Here is a 19,263-nt window from a genome sequence, read left to right as displayed (position 1 = left end):
TGGGAGAAACAAAGCATCAAATAAAGCTTAATGGGACGCCAAGGTTGGGCAGATGTGTTCTCAAGGTGAAAATAATCACTTCTGGGCATCTGCCCATGATTTAAGATGCAGCAAAGAGATCTGCATGGGGACCTTCATCCAGACCCCCACGCACTGTGGTTTTGAGCGTGTGAGCAACAAAGCAGAGGCTCTACCAGCTGTAAGGTATAACATGAACTCTGAGCAGCATGCAGACAGAGAACTGAAGCTTTAGATTAGTCTTCCTAATGAGCTGCGCGCTGTCAGGCACCAACGCTGACAACATCACCCCTCACACACACATCTGGGAATCCAAACTTCTCGGCAGAAATTGCCTGGATTCCTGGGTGAAGATTCTTCCAAAATAATAATAATTATTATTACAAAGCGACAGGAGCAGACTGCATTGCTTTTATCTGCAATGTCACTTATGGAGAGCACGGCCATCGAGCTCCAAGAGCACCAGCCACAGCTGCCCAGGAGCAGCATCCCGTAGTGGTACATCAGTAGTTACATTTTTCTATTCAAAAGACCTTAAAATCAGAAATACTTGCTGCTCTTGGCTACAGTGTATTTATTAAAAACATCAGAGGGCTTAAAATCTGGGGTTGTCTTTGTAATGTTAATGGAATTCCCCTGTGAAACAAGCCCAACTTCTCTTCTAGCTTAGCAACCAGCCGATACAGATCAACAAAGCACCCAAAAGCCACTGTTAACACCAGGATTAAAACATGAATCTCCCATATTCAAGCCTGTGCTTCATTTGTTGTCTGTTGTCACTGATTTACATTAATGGGTTTCCATTTGAAATCAGGATTTTGTTACCCACACACCCTTCACCAACAAGCTTTAAGCTCCCGCTCCATAGAACTTGAGAAATGTTACATTCGCATACATTTTATTCTTTAAAAAAACAAAACTAAACTAAAATGATAACAGAAAAGCACATCACTCTGACAAGTAAAAGGTTATGCTTAGTACAGAACCAAATAATAATTTAAAAAGGTAATGTCTTCTTTTTTTTCCTTAGCCTGGGACTTGAGTGCCTGTGTGTACAACATGGAAGGATGCCTCAAGAAAGTAAGGGGTGAGTTTTATTCACTTCTTAGTTTTATTGCCATTTTTCTTGTTAAACATAAAACAGAGCCTAGTAGGAAGACTGGGGCTTGAGTGCTGCAGTTTTAGCTCAGCTTGTCCTTGGTTTATACACATTAAGAGTAAGCCAGAACTTTTGAATCCAGAAACCCACACTTGAGGTTCTCACTAAAGGGAGAATCCCACCTCATTATTTCATTCTCCTCCCAAATCCACCTTGCCTTGTATTCACCTCTCCCCATTTTCTGCCCCTGCTGATTGCATCTGGCCTCTTTATGGATGAGCTGTGTGAGGGAGAACTCTCAAACAGCTGTGCCTGGTTTGCTCTCTAGCTAGCTGTCCAACTTTTTATTGCTTAAATCCAAGGGGTGTTTGACTAGGCGTGACATCCAGTTTCTGTGGCCTCATTGCCAAAAGCCTCCAACTGACGAATGCTGCAGCTGAACTGCTGAAGGCATGTGCTTCATGCCTCACCCACCACCTTCTGCCAGCTCCCCTCACCTGCGGTTGTCTCAGCCCTCTCCCCTCCCTCACGCATTACAGCTGCTGCAGAAGCAGACTGGCATCTCACTCGCTAGCCTAGCCACGTTGGAAGGACTTTGACAACAACACACACAGCACCCCCCCCAGCAATAACCTGTAGAACAGAAAGACGACTATCTATTATTAGCCTAGAGTTCACAGCTGAGCATAAAAACTAACAACAGAGGTTCGCGCTTGGCCAGTCTGGTTATTTCCCCTTTTTGAACTTGGCTGTGGCACTGTTGGTCTTGGCTTTCTTCTTCGCTGACCCTTTGGTTTCGGGCTCCTTGCGCTTGGCCGATGTGATGGAGCCTGTCACTTTGAAGAAGTCATCCAGCCGGCCCTGCGTGCTGCCCTGGCGGCTCTTACTCAGCCTCTTGACCCCATTGCGGATGCGCTCCTCGTTGAACTGCTTCTCCCCACACATGAACTGCACGAGCTCCTCCTCGTTTGGCTCCGTCCACTTCAGCTCAACGTCATCGGGGTTGATGACGTCAGGCTCTAGGAAGAGCTTCTGGGCCTCTTTGTGCAACCAGTTCTCAGGCAAGGGGTACTTCTTGGTGTCGATGTGCTGGATGATCTCCTCAATGGTTTTGTGCTGCTTGATGAGCTCGACCGCCCGCTTGGGCCCGATGCCGCGGATGCTCTCACAGTAGTCGCAGCCCAGGAGGATGCACAGATCCACAAACTGTTCCCAGGTCAGCCCCAGGTCCTGCAGAACCCGGTTCAGGTGGAACTCTTGGATGGGCAGCTTCTTTGCCTCACTGGCAGTGAGGTGTCGCATCAGCACGGGGCTCCCAAAGGTCAGGCAATCCATGTCCTCCGTGGCGGCCGCGTACACCTTCCCCGCCTTCACCAGCGTAGCACAGCTGGCTTCCGCCTCCCCTGGCGCCTCCACGTAGGGGATGCCCATCAACATCAGCAGCTTCTTGCACTCATCGGTGTGCTGCTGGGTCACTTTCACCAACCTCTTGCTGAACTTCTCAATGTTGGCCTCCTCGCCGGCCTCCTGAGCCTCCTGCAGGTGCTTCTCAGCCTCAGAGCGGCGCTCTGTCCTCTTGGCCAACTCCCCGGACTTGAGCTGAGGTGGTTTGCCATCGAACACGTAGACGGGCTTGATGCCGTTCTCCACCATGCGGATGGTGCGGTAGAACATGCCCATCAGGTGGCTGGTGGTCTCGCCCTCCTCGTTTTGCAGCACCTCGGCGCCCTGCCGCACGGCGATCAGGAACTGGTAGATGCTCATGGAGGCATCGATGGCCACCTTCCGCCCGAAGTACGACTTGATGTCGTTCTCCCGGATGGCGCTGGGCGCCACGTCGGCGATCAGCTTGGCCAAGCCGTGGATTCCCATCCTGCGGGCACAGAGCAAAGCAGCGGTGGGTGAGGGATAACGGCAGGACGGGTCCCGAGAGCCGAGAGCCGGGCCTCGCGCACCGGAGCCTCCCGCTGCCCGCCCCGACTCCCACCCTCGGCCCCGCTCCGGCCTCTCCAAGCCCTCCTCAGCCCCCTCTCGCCACCGCTTCTCCCCTCAGCCCTCTCCGGCCGCCGTTATCCCGCGCCGTCCCCGCCGCAGCGCCCGGCCGCCATTACCCCTCCGCTCCGACCCCGCGCCGTTCCCGCGCTGGGCCGCGCTGCCTGCTGGGTAGCCAATGCCGAGCGGCTCCCACTGGCCCCGCCCACCCGGCGCGGAGCGCGTCACTTCCGCTTCCGGCGGTGACGGGAAGCGGAAGTTGCTGAGGGGACGTGTCCGAGCGCGGCGGGAGCCGGGATCTGGGGCAATATGGTGGGGCGTGGACCCGGGGCTGGGACCGGGAGCTGGGACTGACATTGAATTGGGAACATGGGACTGGGAGCTGGGATTGGGGCCGGGACCTGAAACCGAGACCGGGAATGGGAACCGGGAGCTGAGACTGGAATCAGGAGCTGGGAATGGGAATGAGAACGTGGAGCAGGAACGGAGTATGGGGCCTGGGGCCGGAGGCAAGGACCGGTATAGGGAATGGGAATTGGGGTTTAGAACTGGGAAAGAGGAGGGGAACAAGAACCGGGGACAAGGACCAGGAGTGAGAACCGAGGGCTAGGGCCGGGAATGGGAGCTGGAGGCTGGGGAGTGGGAAACAGGGCTGGGACCGGGAGCTGGGGAACGGGAAATGGGGGCTGGGGCCGGAAAAGGGATGATAGGTGGGGCAGGGAACCCGGGGAACCAGGACCAGGGACTGAGCATGGAGCCCAGCAGCCCTGCTGCCCCATGCCATGCCCCCACAGGAGCTAGAGGCAATGAGCAGGTACACCAGCCCGGTGAACCCAGCTGTCTTCCCACACCTCACCGTGGTGCTGCTGGCCATTGGCATGTTCTTCACCGCATGGTTCTTCGTGTATCCTTGGGCGCCGGGAGCGGGGGGACCCACCTCGCCATGCCCCTGTTGTCACCTTAACCCTCCGCTGGCAGCTATGAGGTGACATCCACCAAGTACACGCGAGACATCTACAAGGAGCTGCTGATCTCACTGGTGGCATCGCTCTTCATGGGGTTTGGCGTCCTGTTCCTGCTGCTGTGGGTTGGGATCTACGTGTGAGGCCCAGGCAGAGTGATGCGCGGACCCCCAGTGGCTGTAAGCAGGATGAGAGCTTTGTGCTGCATGTTGTGTGCCAGGTGCCTGCAAAGCGTATCTCCAGGTTATGTTTCTGAGCCACCTTTCTTCAGGGGTGGATCTGGGGCACGCAAAGGGCTGTACTTTGGGCCTTGCACCAGCGAGGAACAACCACATGCATCAGGTTAGGAGCAGAGGTGCTGCAGTGGAACTCTGTGGAGAAGGACCCGAGTGTCCTGGGTGACCACTGGTTGGCTGTGAGCCAGCAGTGTGCCCTCGTGGCCAAGAAAGCTAATGGAATCCTGGGGTCTGTTACAAAGAGCATGGCTAGCAGGGCGAGGGAGGTTCTCTTCCCCTTCTGCTCTGCCCTGTGGAGGCCGTATCTGGAGAACTGTGTCCAGTGCTGGGCTCCCTGGTTCTGGGCAGACAGGGAACTGCTGGAGAGAGTCCGGTGAAGGGCAAAGATAATGGGGGCCTGGAGCACCTCCTTCATGAGAAAAGGCTGACAGCCCTGGGGCTCTTCAGCCTAGAGAAAAGAAGGCTAAAAGGGGATCTGGTCAATCCTATCAATATCTAATGGGTGGGAGTCAAGTGGTTGGGGCCAGACTCTTTTTTTGGAGGTGCCCAGCGACAGGATGAGGCTGCTGGCTGATTTAGGTAGAGAGGGCTTCTCTGCCCTTCTGTAAACTGCAAGCAGGACACGTCCATCCTGGTGTGAAGCAGTGAGAACTGTGCTTGCTGTGTGCTCTCCTTTGCTCAAGGTGTGCTTCCAACCTGGCAGCACCTGGTAGAGGATCTGTCCCCGTGCTGTGGGGGCGCTGCTCTGGGGAAATCTGTCTTATCTCCTTCCTCTCTCCTTTGGTTCCAGGTGGGAAGCCCCGGAGAAGTTCTTTTTGTATGTTTTATACTTCAGCATGGGAGCTTGCTTCAGGCGTGGACTGTGCTCCTGTCAGCTGACTCCGGCCAGCACAACAAACCAAACCTGAATAAAACTGGCTCTGTGATGCACCTGCCTTTGGATTTGCAGTTTGTCTCTTAGATGCTTGTACCTGGCTTTTCGAACCAACTCTTGATTTCTACACAAAATCCGTGAGCCTCGGGATGGGCCCTTTATTGCACCCACAGCCTTTTGCTAGGCTGTTTTCAGCAGCAGAAGCAGCTGTTTTGTAAGGAGACAAGCATAATTCACATTTCCTTCTAAGCAGTAGAACACACGAGTGGAATTTAGCTGGATGTCCTACTGCAGACAGTTAACAAATGCTCTGAAGCTGCAGCTGGTGGTGTGTAGCACCCCTGGTATCAAACTTAGGTGTCTTGGCAATAGAGTTCCTGTACTGCAGTGAGTGGTGTCTGCTCTGGGTAACATCATGCTCAGTGCTGCAGAAAAGTTACAAAGAGCATTTCAGTGAGCTAGAGCTTTAATTGAAAGGAGTTTTCACTCCAACTGAGGATTTGTTGTTGCTCATGGATGTCCACTGCTGTGTGTGCCCAGCAGTGTTTCAGTGCTGCCTTGTACCCTGCTGCAGCTGGAGCCTGGAAGTCTCGGGTGATACAAACTGTGTTTGTGGGACGTGAGGTTTTGGAGGAATGCTAGAGAAGTACAGAGCAGCAGCGTAGCTGACTGCGTCCTCTGTTCAAGCATTATTGAATTAATGCTTTGAAAGCATTTATTTATGGCTGTCCTTTTAAGGCAGCTTTGCACTTGGAGTCTCGCTTTCAAAGCAATTAGGATGTGGAGTTGTAAGTTCTGCAGGTGCCATACAGACTTAAAGCCTTGATGCACTGTCCGGAGGAAGCTTTCCCTCTGCGGGTGCTCTCAGATGCCTTCTGGGTCTGGCCCTGACCTCTGAGATGCGAGCAGCCACAGCTCTTTACATCTGTTCCAAAGCAGGACGCCCTGCAGCTGTCCCGAGCCCGCTGTGGGCATGTCTGGAAGCTCACACTGGGGAATTGGCACCGGGGTTCCTTGCTGTTGTGATGAGCAGCCTGCCAGTAGTGAGCTGAAAGGGAAAAAAACAGCGGGGGAGGAACACAGCCAGGAGCCATCCTTGGATACAAAGCAATATTCATATATTTATTTATATAGGCATATTTACCTCCAGCATAAAACAAAGTCTAAATAAGCCAAACATAAAAGTGGGGAATCCGGAGACTCGGCACTCCAATTTAGCAAAATATAAATATAAATCAGAAAGAAAGGAAGGGAAACCACGCTTGTTCCCCACAAATAAAAACCTATAATCAATAATACCTGCTAAGAAGGCAACTCTACGAACTGGCTGGCAATATACAGTGATTAAAGCTGTGACAGCAACATTTAAACCAAACAAATTAGTGCTTTACTTTTTTTTTTATTTATTTTATTTTTTCCTTAATTCTTGCAGTGGTGGTATAGTCTCTATTTACAGGCTTTAAGCTCTTGACAGTAGGACAGAATGTTTGTGAATTTGCTTTTGAAACAAACTCCGAAACGGCCAAACTTTGGCAAGTGGCCTCATTTCCACGCTTGTCTTCCTTCCTGCCAAGAATGTCTAGAGAGATGAAGCTCCTGTTTCCAGCTGAAGAAGGGTTTCCCCGAGCTGCAGGGCTGGAGACGTTGGCTCAGAGCTCCCTCCGTCTCACGCAGGTAAAGGCCTGATTGTGAACTCTCTGGTTACTGATTGGGGATGGGGAACACGGCAGTGGGTATGGATGGGTGGGGCAGAGAGCCTTCTAGGGGTGGTCTGTGCAAACAGCTGTTTCCGTGGGCTGAGAAGCAATCTTCTTGACTTTTTCTTTTGTCACAAAACCCTTCTGAGATCATTCCTGCTTGGCTGCTGGTGGAACAGGTGTATGATTTGTGATGTACGTTAAGACAAAAGGTATTACTGCAACATAAGATGCTGAAGACGACATTCTGATTCTCTCCTCTGATACCACGGATTGCTGTCAGCCCCTCCTGTTTTCCTGCTGTAAAACAGCTGTGCAGGGGCAGGACCACCTGTAGCACTTTGGGTGTTGCCTCATCTCATTTCTCAAGCTGACAGACCGCGGGTTTTGAGACATACAGGCGTAGGGAACCCTGTTGGCAGAACAAGGCACTGGAGATGTTCCCATAGCCCATTAGGCACTTGGTTTGCTGAGGCCATTGTAACCTAATGGCGGAGCGTCACAGGGACGCCCGAGAGACCCCCATCTCCTCTTGGGCTGGCACGTGTCCAGTGGTTGATTGCTTTCTCCCTCCCTGCCTGCAGCCGGGGAGACGCACGCGTGGCTCTGGGCTCCGTTGGCAAGGGTGGATTGGTGGCAGTGATTGCAGGCAGCACTGTCAGCTCCAGCCGTCACGGCACTGCCTGTTACCTCCGTGGGGGGGCTGAAAGAGAGCGTGGGCAGGTAGGAGAAATGGCAGCGGGGTCTGAGAAGGCTGCCCCTCAGCTGAGCAGAGCTGGCAGAGCGCAGGGCGTCGCTCGCCTGGATGAGGACTGGCTGAGCCACTCATTGCCAAGTGGAGAGCAAAAGCTGCCAAGAAAGTAACTCATTCAGCTTAAGGCTGAGCAGAACGCTTAGGGCAGGTGGAAAGAAGAGTGCTGAGCATCCTCCCCGGAGAGCTCCACCGGGAGGGTTTCCTTGCAGAAGCGGAAAATCCTGCTGAGCACACAGCTGACCCGTTTGTGCCTCTTGCTCTCCCTCCGAGCTCCCCAAAGGTCTCCCTAAACTTCATTCCTTTGTGGCTGCCTGGCATTTTCCCTGCTCACCCTCAGGTTACTGGCTGCCCAGGCTTCAGTGCATCGCGCTCACTGGAGAGCATCATCCATATCATCCGCTGCTGCCCACGGGCGCAGCGTTGGAATAGAGATCTGACCTTGGAACTGCCCTGCAAATAAAGGGAAGGGCAAGGTCCTGGTTGGGGGGGGCAGCCACGTAAACTCCCAGTGATGCTGCAAGGAATTGCAAGGCTGCGGCTGCTCTGCTGGGACAGGCTCAGAAGGGAGCTCTGGAACAGAAGGGGTGCACGTCGGAATCATCTATCGGGTGAAACATCTTTGCAGCTCGTTTGTTTCTCCAGAGCAGAAGAGCCTGCTGGTGGTGGTAGAGAGCTGCTCCTGCCCTCTGCTCCTCAGTGATGGAAACAGCATGGCCTGCAGCTGGCAAAGGGATCGCTGCATCCGTCTCCACTGACAGAACATAGCGCAGCAGCCAGGTCCTGATGTGGTTTCCCAAAGGAAACTGTGCTCTTCTCTTCGTCAGCTTTAGGGTTTCCTTCAGGACAGCAGTGTCCCCCCTCGCTGCCATCCCCCAGTGCTGCTTCCTTAGGAAAATGAGCCTCCGTTTTCTGGAGCTGGTGGTGGTGGTCTCCTTTAGCTGGAGCAGGACAGGGAGGAGGAGGACATGTGGGTGCTGGGAGCTGACATCCCAGCACTGCTGCAGCAGTCAGGCTTTAACGTGGAGCTTAGCAGTGCCCCCCTTCGGTTTCCTATGCAAGACGCACAGAGCTCAACAGGGACAGAATTAAGAGACCCATTTTTTATGCGGCTTAAAAAAAAAAAAAACAAAACAACATTAAATTCAGTAGTTTAGCAAGTTAAGAACTTGTAACAGTAGAATACCCAGAGTACACTCAACACAACTGCGTTCTGAGAGCAGACAGTGAGAACTCACTGTCGTTGCTGCTTCCCCCCATTATGCTGGCGGTGCAGTGAAACCACACCACGCATCCCCAGCAGCTCAGCCTTGCTCTGCAGGGCACACCAGGCTTGGCCAGTTGTCTTCTTCTTCAGAGCCAACTGGGCAGCTCTGTGCACATCACAAGTGGCCAAGCACCGCTGGCAAGCGAAGAAAACGGGTCCCACAGTGTTTAAGCAACACTTAACACGGATGGCTTGGGGTAGTTCTCCTCCCATGAGTTGATGGTTAAGCGTCCCCACGTGTGGTTTGGCCTGGGCACAGCCTGAGCAGCATCTTTAGTGGGGTTCTGGAGTTTATCCATCCTGACCTGGATATGGTGACAGCACAGCGAGGAAGGGGGGGAGGGGTTGCAAATGTGGAAGCTGCACCTTCTGTGGAGAACAGGGGTCCTGAGGTCTCCAGGGGTCCAGTGGGGCTGCAGGTCCAAGCAGAAAGAACAGCGACTCCAGTGTACAACTTCCAGTATGTCCAGGCACAGCCTTTCCTTTCCAGGTGAAACTCCAGCTTTTCCCTCTTGGAAAGGGCTCCAGTGTTGAGCAATTCCAGTGTTGTGGAGAAGTGACGTGGCACGGCTGGGCCAGTCCCGTGCTCTGGGATGCGGCTGATCCATCCACGTTGTGTCCAGTGTAATGCTTTCAAATCCAGTGTCGCAGGGGGGTGGAGGACACAAACGTCCCCAGAAGGGAAGGAGGGGTGTTTGGGGCAGTGTTGGTGCCAGGTGAGCCCAGGAGATGGCGCGGGGCTGGTTGTGTTTCTGTGGCTTAGGTCCTGTGTTCTGTGTGTGCTGTACTTCGGTGTCAGCACTGCCAGCCACAACCAAACCATCTCCACCCCCGAGGAGGGCGATGGGGCTGAGGTGGGGCTGGGGGTCAAGCGGAGGAGGGCGTACAGGAGGTTCCCCGGTGTCACCAGTCCCCCTCCTCTCTCCAACCAAAGGGCACTGGTGCTGCCAGGACTCACTCACAGAGCCAGTAAAACTGAAAATAATAGTCAGTAAAAAGGTGTCCCATCTGTTCGGGAGTAGTGCTGCAGTTGGCTTGGCCCTACGTGAGAAAGCAAGAAGAAGAGCTTACAGGTCGGGGTAGGGATGCACGATGCCACGTCCCCCTTGCCGTCCTCCCACTCAGCCCTGGACAAGAGGAGCAAAGCAGCTGCTTGTACTCACAGTCTGTGCCACCCTGAAGTGGTAGGTGAACTCCCTGAAAGACAGCATCACAAGAGGCCAACGGTGCATCGTTTCCTGGGGAAGAAAACAGAGTGTCTGCGGTGAGGGCAGGGTTGAGCATCCTGGGATGTCTCCGAGGTCATCACGGCATGCGGAGCACATCTCTGCTTCACTGAGTGACCCTACAGCAGTCTGTGGAGGAACAGCACCTCCACGCTCAGCTATGGAGAGCTGAGCAGGGCAAAGAGCAGGGCAAAGAGCACTCAAGCACTTTATCCAGCCCCACGGGACTTGAAAGCACCAGCTCAGAGATGCATGGTACCAGTGCACGGGACAGCTGTCTGAGGACGATGCTTTGCATATGTGGGTAACGTGGGCTGAGCCCTCCCTACCTGTGTGTCCGTGCCATCACTGAAGCTGTCTGTGCTCGCAACGTCCTGGCAAGGGTCACTGGAGATAAGGCCACAAAGGGAGATGGACAGCACAGAGGAGGAGCTGGGGAGACAAGAGGTGGTGAAGCCCTGGAAGGTGCCAGCCGCTGCTGTCTCTAACCAGGTCGGGCAGGAGACACCACGGTGACGTGGCACGGCACCCAGCCCACTTGAGGGATGTAGGAGCACCAAGGAGCCCTGTCCACTCACTTCATCTCCAGGGTCAGGTTGGTGTTCACTGCTGTCAGCTGGCTGATCGGGATGCGGTAGGTGAAGTTTCCAGTCCTAGGGAGACAGAGAAAGACCTCACTGCAGAAATTCAGCTGGCTGTGAGATGGCCAGGCTGGGCTCCAAAGTCCCTTCTCTGGGCTGGGTGGGCTCCTCAGGACAGTTCCCAAGCCAGCTCATCACCAAATCCGGTCCTCCTGCACACTGGGTGAAGGACTCAGCGGGAGCCCCAGCTCCTGTGCCCAAGGGCTGCCTCGGAGCGATGGCAGGTGAAGGCCCAAGGACCCAGGAAGAGCCCATCCGCTGCTGGAGCTCCCCAAGAAGTGCTGTCTCCCTCACCTGCACGCGTTGCTGGCCGCGCAGAACGGGGACTGGATGGCCATATCAATCTCCAGGATCCGGATGGAACGCAGCACTGGGCTCGGCCCTGCGGGTGGGAGACGGGCTGTGTGGTTGCCAGCAAAGGGCTGGCAACTGAGGAAGAGCCACGAGAGGGAGGCCAGGGGCCCACCTACCATCCGTGCTGGGGTCCTGCGTGTGGGGCCACTCGCTCACCGGCTGCCTGATGCTGCGCTGCGGCCGGGCCTGCCCCAGTGGGGAGTTGCTGCGGGAGAGCGAGAGGTTGGAGATGTACTTGGATTTGCCCTGGAGGTGGGTGAAGGGGGAGGAGGGGCTGGCATTGGGGCTGCCGAAGCTCTGAGACCTGTCAGGCGTCTTTGGCCACTTGGTGTAGGAGGTCGCCTTCCTGGTGATGCCCCTGGATTTGGCTTTGATATTTGTCACTGGCTGCAGTGAGGTCTGACTTTGGTCTGTGAAGGGAAAGGGAGAGACGTTGAGCTGAGAGGCTGAGGGTCTGGGCTTGTCCTGTCCTCATGCCACCTCCTGTGTCACACCCCTGCATTTAACAGCCCTTGCGTAGGGCAGAGCTAGAGGCGGGGTGAAGGCACGGCCTGGAGCACCTCTCCTTCAAGGAAAGGCTGAGGGAGCTGGGCTCATTCAGCCTGGACGAGGGAAGGCTCCGGGACACCTCACTGTGGCCTTCCAAGTACTTAAAGGGAGCTGATCAACGGGAGGAGGGTGACTTTTTACACGGGCGAGGGTGGTGAGACCCTGGCACAGCTGCCCAAGGAAGCTGCGGGTGCCCCATCCCTGGAGGTGCCCAAGACAAGGCTGGATGGCGCCCTGCACAGCCCGAGCTGGTAGGGGGCATCCAGCCCATGGGCAGGGATCGGGGAGGCTTTGAAGTTCCTTCCAACCCAACCACGCTGCAGTTCTGTGATGTTTAAGGCCCCTTCCAAACCAACACCCCTATGGCTCTATGACTCCAGGGGTGTTATGGCTGGACAGTGACTGCCTGAGACGCTGCTGCTCCTCCTGCAGTAGCGACATAATAGTGGGCTTGTAAAGCACAGCTCCTGGCCTGCCAAAGGCAAACAGCACTGAGGCTGCACTGCAAGCTTCGGCTGCTAGGGCACACTGGCCAGCTCTCATGGCTCCATGCTGGCAGAGCAAGCTCTTCTGTTGCCACTTACCCTGGCAGCAGGATCACGGATGTACAAACCACACCACGTCGGCAGCCCAGCAGTCCCTGGGCACGTGCAGGGGTAGGAAACCAGGTGAGAGGGATCTGGGGCCACGAAGCGATGCGGCAGTGGGACAGAGAGCTCAGCGCTGTCCCAGCATCTCCCTCCTGCTGGGACGGGACTTACCTGTCTGATTGGTGGCATGAGTAGGGCTGGCCTCAGAGAGGGCAACAACAGAGGAGGCATTGGTGGGAGCAGCAGAGCAGCACGTGGAGAAACACGGTGGGTTGAAGCAGGCAAGCACGCTGTGACCAGGTAAAGCATCGAGTAAGTCGAGCACGTCTGATGTGACTGCAGGGCAAAGAGCAGAGATCTGCAGTAAGCCAACAGCAGGAGCACCCCCTGCATCTCTTCCGAGGAGCTCCCAGCATGGAGCCAGCTCCGTGCCGTGAGCCTCTGGTGTGGAGGTGCAGCTGTGACCCACCGTGGTGTGTTGGGGTCCCGCTGCTGGCTCTGTCTGACGCAGCTGTGGATCGCACCATCTGCGTTTTGTCGATGTTCTGGCTTGACCTGCAATGCAGGAAAGCGGGGGTGAAGCTCTGCCACCCTGTGGGGGACCACTCTGTGGGGGCAGCGGTGAGTGGGGAGATGGAACAAGCAAACAGAGCCACGGCAGGCAGGGGAGGAGGGGCAAAGCCTGCGGTGATGTGGGAGAAGCAAGGCAGGAGAGAAGCACAGCAGGCACAAACAGCGCGGAGAGCTGGGAGATGCCACGGTGGATGGGGTGGCAGTCCTGCTTCTGGCAGGAATGAGTCTAAGCTGTAGCTGTTCACTGCACGGAGATTTCTCCTGAGCTCCCAGCAAAGAAATGGAAGACCTGACCTGCCCAGCCCATTCCCCCCTCTCTTCAGTTTTCTCTTTCCCATGTTTTGCTTGCCCTGAAGCCACGTCCCGCCCGTCCTCTTAGCATTGCTCCAGGTTTCTCAGAGAGCCTTCATTCATTTAGATACAGCAAAATAACACTGCCACCTCCGAGACGTACCCGGTTACATACTTCTTTCATTAGTGAAAGCAGACACGGTGTTGGGCTGCTGGAGGAAAAGCAGACCCGGCCTCTGGAGCCAGCCTTTATCCCAGCTAAGATCTACCTCCATCCCTCCTCCACTGCCTCCTCAACGCTCACCATGCCCAGCTTTATCTTGCCTCCCATCAGCAATTACTTTTTAACAGCCTCTCGTAAACCTCGTGGCATTCTTAAGAGAACAAATTAACCATACCTCGCGCTGCTCTGCACACAGCATTTCCTTCAAAGGGTGCTGATAGACAAATAGGACCCGCTTCCTTCTGAAGGAAAGTAATGTTGCTACAGATCACGTTGACTAAAAGCTGCTTTACAGGTCTGTTCCTAATTAGTAACCCAGCCAGCCTTCCCTGGGTTGCAGCGCTGCGTTAAAGGCCATACCTCTCAAACTGCTTTCTGTTTGCTTCTCTTTCTGAACATGTTTTCCTGCAGTGCCAAAATACAGGAGTGGAGCTCACAGACCGCCTGTTAGTGAGTCAGGCACCACAAGTGGGTCAGTGCCTTTCCAAGCACTCCCAATGGCGATGGCTCATAAGCGGAAGTTATGAAGGTGGTTTATTTTCTGTCCCTTTTTTTGCACGCTAAGCTCACCTGTAATTGAGAGCGACCCTTTGCAATAAGGCTACCCATATATGAAGAGACTGCAGGAACATCTCTGGGGCTAATTCTTCAGTCTTCTTCCTTCCTAAGCACTGCCTATTCTTGCTCTACCTGCAGCGTGTTATTTAGCCTCTGATCCATTCGTTCTTCAGTCTGCTGGTCACAGTTCCCCTTCCACACTGCCTGACATGGTTTGATGGGCACGATGGTGATGGGTGGACGGCTGGACCTGATGACCTTACAGCTCTTTTCCAACCTTAAGGACTCTCTGACATAACTCCTGGAACCCCACTTGCTGAGCCGTCCCATTTTTGCTCAAGATTCTGTCTTCCGTGGTGCGGGTGGAAAAAAGAAGAAGGGGAACTGAGAGGAGGAATGCAGCAATTAAGTAACAGTATAATGAAAGAGTAACGTACCGTGGACACAGAGCAACTGGGACCCCGGGACCCCTGTGCCGAAAGAGGGCCAGGAGACAGGCAGTGGGCACAGCAAAAGAGCTATGGGGCGGTGAACGGAGAGGGGAAGAAAAGGGAGGCAATGAAAGAGGGCGTGGGTAATGGGAACGATACGAAAAGAAAGGGAAAATTAACGAGAGAATGGAAACAAAATGAGTGGGGTGGGAGTTGTAACCAGAACGTAAGGGAGAGAAGTGGGGCGGGGAAAAGAAAGAGAAAAAGATGCTCGTTATCTGGTGCCATGAGCTCCTGAAGGAGCACACTGTACTGAAACTGAGTGCCCAGCACAGGCTGACTGTGTGCACACCTGACACTCTCTCCACACTAAGGAAAACCTTTGCCTCGTACAGACTGGTCCAACCCAAGTCAGCGGTGGGACTTTGCTGTTTTAGTGCAGCAGAAGAGGCACCCAAATAACACTCAGACAGACCGTGAGTAATGTGAGCAGCCAACCATCAGGATGTTCTCTTTTTCTTCTGCTCCTTACTTCTTGCTGCAAACAGTTTAAGGCCCGGGCACGTGGATGCATTTGAATGGCTTTACAACTGTGGTCAATAAGCCCACAGCAGCTGCTCCTTTCGCCTTAGACTGCCCCAGCCACCACATCCACCCCGCAGGGCCCGGAGCTGCCTACCCTTCAATGTCCACAAGGTCCTCCTCGCTGCGCAAGCTCAGCACGTAGAGCGTGGACATGGACACCACACTGCAAAGACAAAAGTCCAGGCTGAGGATGGGGCAGTGGCCACGCCGCGGTGCTGACCTCCTGCCAAGGGATTTCAGCCCACGGATGGGCCTGTGGGTCCACTGACCACCCCATGGATGGCAGAATAAGCCGGACCTCTTTCTTCTCAGGCACTGATATGCTTCCCTACCGCAGTGCTGGGGGATGCAGTAAGGAGTGAGACCACTCCCGAGCACTGTGTTTCAGCAACTGCCAGTTTGGTTGGCGCAGCCTAAACCCAGCTGATGAGACGGAGGGAGGGAGACGTGGACGTGTGGTCCCACCTGAAGGCCATGATGATCACCAAGGCAATGATGGTGCCTTGCAGGAAGCGCTGACTGATACAGGCCTGCTCCGGGACAACCGACGGTGACTACAAGAGAGAAATCCCAAGCTCAGCTCAGGGCTCTGGTCCTCTCTGCTTCTGAGCATATCACATCCCAAGCTTTCCTCCTGCTCCCCTGCAAGCCCCCTCAGAGCAAAGCCAGGAAACACCTCCATTAGGCACAGACAAAATGGAGTCCACCTTCCCCCACACAGCAAGGCCTGTCCGGGAGCAGCCCCTTACCTTGCTGGCTATCTTGTGAGGCCTCTTTTTGTGGGGCACGCTTCCTGCACGGCTGAACTGGCTTCCCGTTTGGCTGCAAGAACAAAAGGTTCTCAGGTGAAAAGGTAACTGTGTGTGAAGTGACAGTCACAAAGGCTGGCCAACCAGCCTGCTCCAGGGGGGCAGGCGCAGTGCTGGTGCACAGCCTGAATTCTGCTCCACATCTTCATAAGCTGGCGTAGGTCAGTAAGACAGTTTGGAAACTCTTTGCTCTGAGAAAGGCACTCAGTGACTCTGGAAAAACGTGGTGACCCTTTTATAGCATGTTGGAGGGGAGCTGGTCCCTGGAGGTGTTCAAGAAACGTGTGGATATGGCACTGAGGGCACTGTTAGTGGGCATGGATGGGTTGACGGTTGGACTTGGTGATCTTAGAGGTCTTTTCCAGCCTTAATGGTTCTATGAAAAGAGCCATCCCTTCGGGCTCTCTTGCCCTCAGCATGCCCATACCTGAATGCCCCAGAGCTCACAGTTGACTTCATGCTGTCGAGGCGTTTCAGCTTGGCCAACTTGTGGCTCCACCTCTCCAGCTCATCGATGCGGGTCTCCAGGTTGTCTGTCAGCTTGCACAGCTCCTTCACAGCTCCCACGTTCTCCATGAAGATGCGCTCCTGCCAGGGAACAAGTCAAACAGTCAGCAAGAACAAGAGAGATTCTCTTCAAAACCGAAGGATCCCTGACGCGCTAAGTTCAGCCCTGGCCATCCTCAGTCTAGGCACTGAGGAGGGAGGGATGCAGGAGGGATCTGGCAGCTGTGGGAGGGCAGTGAGCTCCATCCCCTCAACGCCCAGAGCAGCAAACAGGCTGCCACAGGTTACACTGAGTTCAGGCAGCCAGGTGCTCTCGGTTATCCTGACATAACCACCTTATCTTATCGGGAAAGGAGATTATGACCAAGAGCCTCCCTGCAGGAGGCTGCCAACAAGAAGCCTGTCCTGAGGGAGATGCTGACAACTTTCACCAACATTAGGCAAGCTCCTTCCTGCACGTCTGCTGTCAACTCAGGTCAGCTCCCGACATCTGAAAGACCAGCCAAGTCTGAAACTCATATGGGTGGTACTGCTTTAGAAGCATTCCCCGGGCACCACGCTTTCCCTGTTCCAGCTCTACAACTCTCCTGACCCAGGTTCAACAGCCTCCCCGGCTTCCCTTGCCCTTCCTGTCCCTTCAGGCTGCCACGGACCTTGTTCACCACCAGGAAGTTCTCCAGAGTCTTCCCATTGGAAAAGACCAGGTCCCCGGTGTCCTTCACAGCTTCAGGGAGGATCTCCTTCACCTCTTGAGCAATGACACCTGTGTGGAAACGGCACAGTGGCTCTCAGGACTCTGGGCAGCACTCCCCCTGCCACAGCTCTCCCTCTGACCCAAGAGACGATTGGCAGGAGCAATCTGTGCTGGGGACAGCACGAGGTGCACGCTCTATCCCAGGCAGAGCTCATCGGAGGCCCACAGACCACCGAGTCTCAGCAGAGGAACCATGGGAGGCCACAAGGAAGTGTCCCCGGAGCCTTCTCCAGGCTGAACAGGCCCAGCTCCAGCACTGCAGACACGAGCAGGGTAGCACAGCACGGTGCAGGGCCCATACCTGTCTCAGAGGTGTTGTCGATGCCCACCGTAGCTGCAAACTCAGGTGTGTAGTTGTAGTGCACCAGCCGCATCCGCGAGATCCTCTTCAGCTGCTCTGTGGTGTCCACCTGGGACAAAACAGAGACGTGCATCTCCTAAGCAGGGTGCTGCTCCTTTACATCCCATTGCTCTGAGCCCAGGAGGCAAAACTCACTACGGTTCACCTTTATGACAGGTCCCAAGGGCAAGAGGCACTGTGTGAGAGGGCTCTGAGCCCTGCTCTGAGCCACGTCAGAGAAGCCCAGCCTGCTTTAGCTCAGCTCTTACCTCCTGGATGTCCTCCTTCACTCGGACATCTGACGGATGCATCAGGGAACCCATCACCTTCACATTGCCATGGACCACGAGGGCTTCATCGGGGCGGTCCGTGTTGATGCCCACCCGGCCGTGGTGGAAAACAGTATCAGGGAGCTGAGCCCGCTGCCACAGCACATCGCTGTCACTCTCAAACTGCCCAGGGTTGGAGGCCTGGGGAGAGACAGGAGAAAAAGGTGGAGATAAGCAGATGCACCCCGGGGATGGGGGGAGATCTCAGCTGAAACAGGGGCAGATTGATCCGGGTGGCTTGAGAAGCCGGAGGGGACTTCTGAGATTAAAAGCTTGTGACACGGGACCACGGTGGGTGTGCCTACTCCTCAGCACACAGCTCTAGGAACACCTGGAGGCTGAGCTGCAACAGCACCTGCCCTGTAGCAGGGACAGGAGGGAGCCGACAGACAGCACAAGAGAGGACAAGCGAGGCTGTGATGGAGCTTTGCAGCAGCACAAAGGAGAGCGGCAGGGACAGGGATACACTGCCAGCTCTGGGAACAAATCCCAGCCTGCTTTTGCAGTCTTGGCGTTCATCTGCTGGCCCTGTCCAAGCCTCTTCCATCAGGAACCAAGGTTATGCCTAAAGGAACGTCCTTGCTTCCTTGAGCTGTGTTATCTCAGCCCTCAGAACTCTTACAATTCCACCTACAACACAAGGACAGCTGGAGTCCATAAGCGACACAAGTGTCGTTCCTGGCTCCACAATCCCCCAGATCCCACTGTTCTGCGACCTGTTGGGATGGAGCAGCACAGGCTGCCCACAACTCCCTGCAGTTCTGGGCACCCTGGAGGGTGGGAGGGGAAAGCACTGAAAAGCTGGAGAGGTGCAGGAGAACTGCCCGGCTCATCCAGCAAAGGGCTATGGGAGGAGAGGAGGACTTACGCGGACGATGATGCGCTCAGAGATGTGGGCTGCAAGCGTGTAGTTCTGGTTCTGTGCGTGTGCCTGCAGGGCTACCACGAGCATGAAATACCTGTCAAGAGGGGAGGGAGGTCAGGGTGCCATCCTGCACCGCAAACTGCTGCATCTGCCTCAAGGACAGGGCACCGGGCTGTCACAGAGAGCTGCACACATCCCCTCTCCCCTGTCCACAACCCCTTGCAGAATGGGGGAGGCCACAGTGGCCACAGCAGGCATCTCCCTTCCTCCGTGAGAAAAAGATGGCCAGCAGGGGACCTGTTGCTTCCCAAAGCAAGGGCTGGCACATCCACAGGCCCTGAGTGCTCAGAACAGTTTGAAAAGGTGTCCCTGCTCTTCACCTCTGGTCTGGGTTGGGCTTTCCTTTCTTCCTCATGTTGTTGGCTGTGGTCTCGCTGAAGTGCAGCCGCCCCACAGTGACCTTGGTGACCTGCTCTGGAGGCAGGTTGACCCTGGGGAGGAGAAAACAGAGGAGCAAGTGAGCATGCTTCTGGAGAGGATGCTCCTTGAGGAACGGCCACCTGCTGTCCTGCTCCACTATGGCGAGCCTATGAATTGAGCACAAAAGGGAGCGGGCAGCATAAAGGGAGGAAAACTCTGCTGTGGGCAGAAAAACCAGAGGGTGTGATACCCACAGTGCTACCCGGAGCCTTCCCATGACCCCCTCCTTCCCCACCCACCCCTGCTATCCCTTATGCCCCAG

General features: G+C 55.1%; 3 protein-coding genes across 15 annotated transcripts in view; 1 reads left to right on the top strand and 2 right to left on the bottom strand.

The window, feature by feature from the left end:
* Positions 1-577: 577 nt before the first annotated feature.
* On the bottom strand, positions 578-3,262 carry FEN1 (flap structure-specific endonuclease 1). The gene is given in 2 exon segments (NM_001079491.1): positions 578-2,990; positions 3,229-3,262. A coding segment is annotated over 1 exon segment (1,146 nt). The 5' UTR covers position 2,990; positions 3,229-3,262; the 3' UTR covers positions 578-1,843.
* A 75-nt stretch (positions 3,263-3,337) lies between these two features.
* Positions 3,338-5,237, top strand: TMEM258 (transmembrane protein 258). Of its 2 annotated transcripts, none has more exons than XR_001466491.4 (4): positions 3,338-3,421; positions 3,904-4,013; positions 4,088-4,291; positions 5,098-5,237. XR_001466491.4 is itself a non-coding variant. In NM_001006464.3 (4 exons), exons 1-3 carry the CDS (start codon positions 3,419-3,421, stop codon positions 4,212-4,214), a joined length of 240 nt encoding a protein of 79 aa, NP_001006464.1. In that variant the 5' UTR covers positions 3,338-3,418; the 3' UTR covers positions 4,215-4,250; positions 5,098-5,237. The 2 variants fall into 2 exon arrangements, 1 of the variants encoding a protein (NP_001006464.1); NM_001006464.3 differs by having other exon boundaries at positions 4,088-4,250.
* A 1,040-nt stretch (positions 5,238-6,277) lies between these two features.
* C5H11ORF9 (chromosome 5 open reading frame, human C11orf9) overlaps positions 6,278-19,263 on the bottom strand; it is a 38,897-nt gene continuing 25,911 nt past the window's right edge. For 6 of the 12 annotated variants that reach the window (XM_040701455.2, XM_040701462.2, XM_040701456.1 and 3 more), the window contains 18 exons: positions 18,902-19,012; positions 18,525-18,615; positions 17,597-17,797; positions 17,289-17,397; positions 16,887-16,996; positions 16,154-16,314; positions 15,667-15,739; positions 15,383-15,471; positions 15,012-15,080; positions 14,339-14,419; positions 12,726-12,811; positions 12,428-12,592; positions 11,234-11,527; positions 11,058-11,145; positions 10,701-10,775; positions 10,452-10,554; positions 10,060-10,134; positions 6,278-9,937 (listed from right to left, as the gene is read on the bottom strand). In XM_040701455.2, coding sequence (XP_040557389.1) covers positions 9,851-9,937; positions 10,060-10,134; positions 10,452-10,554; positions 10,701-10,775; positions 11,058-11,145; positions 11,234-11,527; positions 12,428-12,592; positions 12,726-12,811; positions 14,339-14,419; positions 15,012-15,080; positions 15,383-15,471; positions 15,667-15,739; positions 16,154-16,314; positions 16,887-16,996; positions 17,289-17,397; positions 17,597-17,797; positions 18,525-18,615; positions 18,902-19,012 — 2,068 coding nt within the window. In that variant the 3' untranslated portion in view covers positions 6,278-9,850. Of the gene's footprint in view, positions 9,938-10,059; positions 10,135-10,451; positions 10,555-10,700; positions 10,776-11,057; positions 11,146-11,233; positions 12,346-12,427; positions 12,593-12,725; positions 12,812-14,338; positions 14,420-15,011; positions 15,081-15,382; positions 15,472-15,666; positions 15,740-16,153; positions 16,315-16,886; positions 16,997-17,288; positions 17,398-17,596; positions 17,798-18,524; positions 18,616-18,901; positions 19,013-19,263 lie in introns of those variants that run through there. The other 6 variants (XM_040701460.2, XM_040701459.2, XM_046942149.1 and 3 more) reach the window with 4 other exon arrangements.

The sequence above is a fragment of the Gallus gallus genome, chromosome 5 (assembly GCF_016699485.2).
Source record: "Gallus gallus isolate bGalGal1 chromosome 5, bGalGal1.mat.broiler.GRCg7b, whole genome shotgun sequence".
Classification (NCBI taxonomy): Eukaryota; Metazoa; Chordata; class Aves; order Galliformes; family Phasianidae; genus Gallus; species Gallus gallus.
The sequence above is the reverse complement of the archived record's forward strand: the minus strand, read 5'-3'. Positions and strand labels throughout refer to the sequence as shown.